General features: G+C 45.5%; 1 protein-coding gene across 1 annotated transcript; it reads right to left on the reverse strand.

The window, feature by feature from the left end:
- Window positions 1–1,675: 1,675 nt before the first annotated feature.
- On the reverse strand, window positions 1,676–6,535 carry si:dkeyp-75h12.7 (uncharacterized). The gene is made up of 8 exons (XM_055060192.1): window positions 6,521–6,535; window positions 6,009–6,294; window positions 5,653–5,773; window positions 4,477–4,646; window positions 4,204–4,382; window positions 3,837–3,999; window positions 3,492–3,616; window positions 1,676–3,416 (listed from the first exon to the last, which is right to left on the reverse strand). Exons 1-8 carry the CDS (start codon window positions 6,533–6,535, stop codon window positions 3,147–3,149), a joined length of 1,329 nt encoding a protein of 442 aa, XP_054916167.1. The 3' UTR covers window positions 1,676–3,146.
- Between the last annotated feature and the right edge of the window lie 149 nt (window positions 6,536–6,684).

Raw genomic sequence — 6,684 nt, forward strand, 5'->3', positions numbered from 1 at the left:
TGTTTTCACTCGGCGCTGGTTGTATATTTTCCCGTCGGTGCGGCCCGAGCGGAGCTGCTGAGCAGCGTTTATGGGACGTGACGCGTTTCTGCTGACCCGTCTCTGGACGGTCATGCTGTCGATGCTGGGGGTAGGAACAAGCTGAGCTCTGAGGTTTGGTGAGTCACTGACGGAGTGACTAAGCATTTCCTGTCACAGAAGGCCAGGACTCAATGCTTCACATCAGCTTGTGAACTTCTTCTCCTTTTTTTGTTTTCTCTACCTGACTGCTGTTTAACATAAAACGTCCGTGACGAAGTACCAAGGTGGGCGATATTTTTTAGTTGCGCAACACTCCAGACTCCGGGAGATTTTAGTCACGTTACAGAAATACATATATTTTTAGTTTCTAAAACTTGTGTCCATGGATACATGTTTGGATAAAAGTGTTGCACATATTTTTTTTATTAGGAAATTTGGAAAATCAAAAGCTGCTGTTGGGGCGGGGGGGACAGCAAAAAATTTTAGGAGTGTGTAAAAAGATACACATATCTGAGTGTGTTTCCTTTTGAATCATGAAGACCAGCGCTCATTTGTGAACTTGCCATGTCTTCATTATTAATATTTTCTCTGTTTATAGGTAAAATGGCTCTCGCTGTGCACACTGGCAGGCGCCTGTGATTTTGATTGTCTTCCCTTCCTGAGGTTTTTGAAATTGGGGTTTTATGTTGCTTTTCGAGATCTTTTAGACAACTTCACAATAGAACAACGGGTTCATTTTGGGTCGGCTCACCTAACCCTAACCCGTCTGACGAAAATTGTGTGAAAATTATTTTTTGAGAGAGCAAGTAAGGAAAATGGACTGTTTGTAGCCATGTTATACAATATAATGCCCATTTCAAAACAAATGTCACCAAAACTACCAAAAATGCTGCCATGCTAACACTGATTGAAAGCACAATTCGTCTGAGATTTTATTCCAGATTGCTTATGTACGTCCTGCTGCTCATCGTCGAACACGTCAGGATCTCGGCTGTTGTGTAATCAGGTGTTGATGAAACCAGCCAGCTCTTCATGCTGGATCAATAAAACCCGATCCCACTGGTTCTGCTACGTCGGGCCCCCAGGCCTGCGTGCCTCAAACGGTTTTGGAGGGCCAAACCCGCAAAGAGCCTCAATGTTCTGGAAAGAATGCAACACCAGCAAAACAGGAGACAGAAAGCGGAGATGACAAAGACACTCTTTGTTTTCACGCAGGGGGCAACAGCGAGTCCGACGGGTCTCTAAAACAATAAATGATGGAGAGAAGAAAAAAAAAGTCTGCTTTGTTATCTCCTCGGCTGCTGGATGTGGTGGGGGGTTTAAACACGTCCTTGCTTCTTGTTTTGAGACGATTGTGCTTTTGGACTTTAACTGGGCCTCAGAGAGCGAACAGAGGAAAAACAACAACCAGATTTAGATTCTTCACTGAGCTGTGATTATGTACACACACACACACAACACACACACACACACACACACAGGGAGAGAGAAATTATTTTTGCCCCAGCAGTGAGTCTCCCTGTTGCTCGACTGCAAGTCACAAGAAACAGAGAAACATACTGATGTAGCTCTTACTGATGACCATGTTTGATATGTTATGGGTAAATAAATATTAAAATTAACATGGGAAAAAAACAAACAATTGCCAGACATGTCTCATCAATAAACTTTAATAGAAGCTAAAAACACAAAATAGATTAAAAGATGTCAAACTGAAACATCATCATCACCCGAAACATCCGGTCAAAAAAAAGAGAAAAGCAAAATTCAAGAACGGCTGAGAATAAATCACCAGCCTGTTTCTGAGGCGTTTTGAGAAATTACATCAAACAGAAACAGGAGAAAAGTCAAAAGTCATTTTCTGTTGACTTTCCTCTTGTGTTTGAACTTGTCATTTATACATCTCTTTAAAATTGAATTGCTTCTTACAACCGTTTTAAAATAGCTCTGGATCAGCGCTTCATTATTCTCTCTGGTTTAGATAATTCTTCATATTTGCAATGTTCTCTCAGAGCCCCGATTTGAAAGAAAGTATAACATTCACCTGCAATTTCTGCAAACATCTGTTTAATCACAGGCAACATTTAACAACAAAAAAAAGCCTGGGTTTAGGTGCTTTAAATATCAGAAACAAACAAATCTAAAGTCTGAACTAAAATAAAATCAGTGCGACATTCGTCTGGTTTATATATGTAAAATATATAAACTCAATTAGAGTCATTTCAAACCTTTTCTGCTCATGGAGTTGTGTTTTAAATATTCATGCAGCTTCCACAGTGAAGTGAACCTGGAGTCTTGTCATTGAAACACATCAAGTAGTGAATTTGCAGTTCTTTCTGGACCAGAACCGGGCCACAGCATCGAAGTCAACCAAATGGTTGAAGGCCTGTCCAGTCCCAGACGTTGACTTTGTTGTCCTTGGGCCACTTTGTAACTGATTTGGCAGAATTAGTGTGGGTCATTTTCCATTCTGAAGACCTACGGGTCACCAGGAAAGTCTTTGTTTTGCACTTCCACATTCCTGGAAGAATAGGGCTGTGAGATGTGGAGAAGTGAGCACACCTCCAAATTGCACAGAGGCTGGTTTTCTTCAAAAGAATTTAACAAAAAAGATTCACTCAGGAAGGCACTTTGTACTGAAACCTCCATTACCTGCATCCTCTTATCTTTCTGATATAATTCCTGAGCTTGAATGAAGTCAAAGGTTTGCGCAGCAATAATTGTCGTTTGTGCTGCCGCCATTTTAAAGATATTAATAAATGTGCTGCGTCTGCTTTGAAGAAATTAGTGAAAGTTTCAAGGTCAACAGGTCGACCAGCCGACCCAAATCTAACCAAATGGGCGTCAAATGTTTGTGCTGCGTTTGTGCTGGCTTTGGTTCATTTGTGCCGCTGTCGTTCTAAAGACATTGACTAAAAAAGTTGGAGGTCACTAGAGGTCATTAGAGGGCAGCTTGACTCGGGTAAATCCTGGTTGTGTTTTCTCCTGATGCTGGAGGTGCGTGAACCTCGTTCTTTTGTAGGAAAAACCTTTCTGACTAGGAGATCATCACGTGTTCCTAATCCAGTGTGAAGCAAGCCTAATGAAGCAATGCCAGGAAAGCCGTTTTTAAAAGTCTCGGCGTTTCAGCTTTCGTCTGACGTCTCCACATAGAAGTGGGACAAAGTGGGATTCCTTACGCCAGAGTCCAAGCCTGCTCTCTGCCTCTGCCCTCCGTTATGACAACGTACCACACCGGGATCATGACGCACAAGTTGGCTAGAGCTTTTGTTTTCGACGTTCCAGTCGACGGAGCCGCGGTCATCTATCAGCTCCAGGTGGATGTCGCGAGGGTCGCAGGGTTCGACGGGGACGCAGGCGGGGGGAGCCGAAGACTCTGCGTCCTGAGGAGTTGCCTAAAGCAAGGAGAAAAGCTAAGAACGCAATCGTTTGTCGACTGAACGCTGGGGCGAGGTTGGAGAAAATCCTACCAGAGCCTTGGGTGGACCGTCGGGGGCCGGTCGGTCCCGTCTGGGTTTTCGCAGGAACACCGTGAGAAACAACAGAAGGAACACGAAGGACAGGCCGGCTCCGAGACGCAGCATCGGCGGCACGCCTGCAGGCACGAAAACACCGAGCAACAAGCGAAGCTGAACGATTAAAGACGCATTAAACACCAGCAGGAAATCAGTTTGGCTTTTTAGGCTCAACATCTGGTTCGATCCAACCGGTCCACCACGTGAGACCCTCTCTGACCTCCCAGTCTCAGAGAACACAACGCATCTCCTGCTGAAGGCCCGGGCAGTTTTTTCAGTGGTTCCCTGACTCCTCCTGACCTGATCTGGAGCCGGTTTCAACACACCCTGGGGCAGATTTGGGGGAAGCAGCCATGGAGAAGGTCGGGAAGGAGAAGTTGGCCTCGGCGCAGTAGTTCTGACCCGGAGACAAACCCGAGAACTCGACGACTGAAACCGCTTCCTGAGTCCAAACCGTGCGGCTCTGTTACACACGCAAGCAGAAAACAGACGCATGTCAAGAGTTGTGCAAGTCTTGAGGCCTTTTGTGTTCTCAAAGGGCCGTCATTGACTGATTGACTTTTTTTTATTATTATTCAACCAGCTACATCTGTTGAGAATAATAACATAATCTTCATTTCACAACAACAACATCTTTAAATTTGCACTGTACTTATTTGTCGCCAACCTGCTGGTCAGAGCGGTTGAGCTCGTTGAACACGGTGACTGTGGTCCAGGGGTCAATCAGGGTCGAGATGGGGCAACACGCGTCACGAGAGCACCTCCTGCTGGCAGCGCAGGGGAACTGCACCTCCACAGACAGGGTGTCGTTGTTCAGAGAGACGGAGACAGACGGAGGGCTGAAGGCTGCGGGGCGGGGAGAGAGAGCAGAGCGTATTTACTCTTGTTTTCATGCTTTCATGAAAAGAATGCCGTGTGGTATTTTTGGCCCGCCACCGACTGAAGTCGCTGTAGTCGAACTTGTGAGGCTTGACCCAAACAACGGAGCCGGGACCGAGGTGGACGCCGAGGCGGATCATGTTGTAGAGCTCAAAGTTGGAAAAGACCAGGGAGACGTCACAGCTCCGGGTGGAGACCCAAACGCACCACGGGACGTCCTGCCAGGGATCCCTGCGGCGCAGAAACACAGCAACTTGGATGCATCACAACATCCCTCTGGCCTTCCTGTTTCTCTCTTCCAAAGCTTTTCCAATAGGAGAATGTGGGCCTCAAGAGTCACCAGATGAAATAGGGGTTTTATGAATATTATGCGTGTGGAGGGAACAAAAAAAAACACACCAATGAAAGTGAAATTATCGACAACTAATCTGACAGATTTGATAACTTGCAAAAGTTAACAACCCTCAAACATCGCCACATCTTGTCATGTCCAGATCACAAATGTACTTTTTCATTTTCTTTTCCCTGAAAATTATTTTTGACCAAAACAAAGTGGAACGTAACTCCAAGAAGAAAGAAACAAACATGTAGACGGATTTATCTTTGTCTCGTGTTAAGATCCGTGCAGCAAATCTCGAAAGAAACCTGACAGAGGCGCCAAACGTTTTGAAGCAACACGCCCTATCCCGGGTTTAGTATATTTAGAACAAATCATACTGTTTAAATGGCCTAATCAAAGTTCGCTCTAGTAGAAAACTTGCGTAAGGGATTTGAAAATGCACATTTAAAGACGCTCTCGACGCAATCTGACTGAGTTTGAGTTACTCTGCGAGCTCAAATGTCTGGAGAAGTGAAAAGGGGCGTTTGACATATCCAATAGATGCACACCACATATTTTGCAAAGAAACAAAACAAACAAAAAAAACCCTTTTAATATCTTACAACAATGCACCACCTTGTATCGGATTGGTCTGCAACATAAATACTAATTAGAGTTGGAAGGCCTTTACTTCCCTTCTTGTGTCATTGACTTTTCCAAAAAAGTTAATAACGCTGTTGGAGTTTAATACAGGTTTTGTACAATGAAACCATGCAGTCTACGTACAAAGTGTTAACATTATGGCATTTTCTGTCAATGACTGCAATGCTTGGAAAAACTTTTACCAAGAGTTTATGCAGAGGAACTGAGGCAGGAGTCGAGTTTCTGGCCTCCGACACATCGGGGATTAGGACTTACCCCTGAGTCTTTGTCTGCACCGTGTAGGTGATATTCGGGCTGGCATGGGGACAATCCCACCGCAGGAGGCAGCCTAAGTCCAGCGATTCCACAGCGGTGTAGCAGACTAACCCAGTCGACCCTGAGAGGTTCGCACGAAACCCAGACACAGAAATAGCCCAGTCACACAGGAGCTCTCTGACCCCTTAAGTCCAACTGTCACAACTTTTAAACATGCCGCAACGTGATGCAACAGTTGACCAAAGATGCCAAAAAAGGTACCACCGTTTAGCAGGGATGGGGGGGCAAGTCTAAATCCGCATCTAAATTTCCACGTTGTGCCTCGGTGTCATCCCCGGGGGATCTTCAGCACTCACCTGCGATGAGTTGGACAGTTATCACAGACAGCGCAAACTCAAATCCACGCCGCGGGAAACGCCGTGGCCTCATGGCCTCCGCGCCACCTCTGGACCGAGGGAAGGGAGGCTGTGACGAGCTCAGAGTCGGAGGTTCTGACGGGTGAAGCAGGCGCGATGATGAGCCATGGAGGAGGCAGGAGAAGCGGCTGTGGGAGAGACTGACGGGCGGGAAGGTGGAGGAGAGGGATAAGGATTCAGTTAAAGGCGGGTTGATTTTGTCAGAGAGGGCAGGTTGAGTGATCCACTTAAGAGAGGAAGGTGAGAAAAGACACCATCAATGGGAGCGCTGCAGCCTGAAGACGTCTGTGCGGCGCACTCCTTTCACACATCGCTGCTGTGAACAGCGAATTCATTTTCCAGTTCTGGATTGAATTTTCTGCAATAGGAATCGATCAGAGGGAAGGAAATCACCCGTTTTGTCATTTGAATGAAATATTGAAATAGTTTCCTAAGTTTATGATGCAAATCACCAGCTTGATGTGCATTTTGTGCATGAAATAAAGTATGACGGTTTCCTCATGTCACTTAAAGACCCTTTATAGCGTGACAATCAGTTTATGACACTTTACTCGACCGTTTCAGTTTGTTGCTCAGTAACATGGAACAAACTTTTGCATGTTACATCTGTCATATT

Source organism: Poeciliopsis prolifica, unplaced genomic scaffold (genome assembly GCF_027474105.1).
Source record: "Poeciliopsis prolifica strain line A6 unplaced genomic scaffold, Auburn_PproV2 SCAFFOLD058, whole genome shotgun sequence".
Lineage (NCBI taxonomy): Eukaryota > Metazoa > Chordata > Actinopteri > Cyprinodontiformes > Poeciliidae > Poeciliopsis > Poeciliopsis prolifica.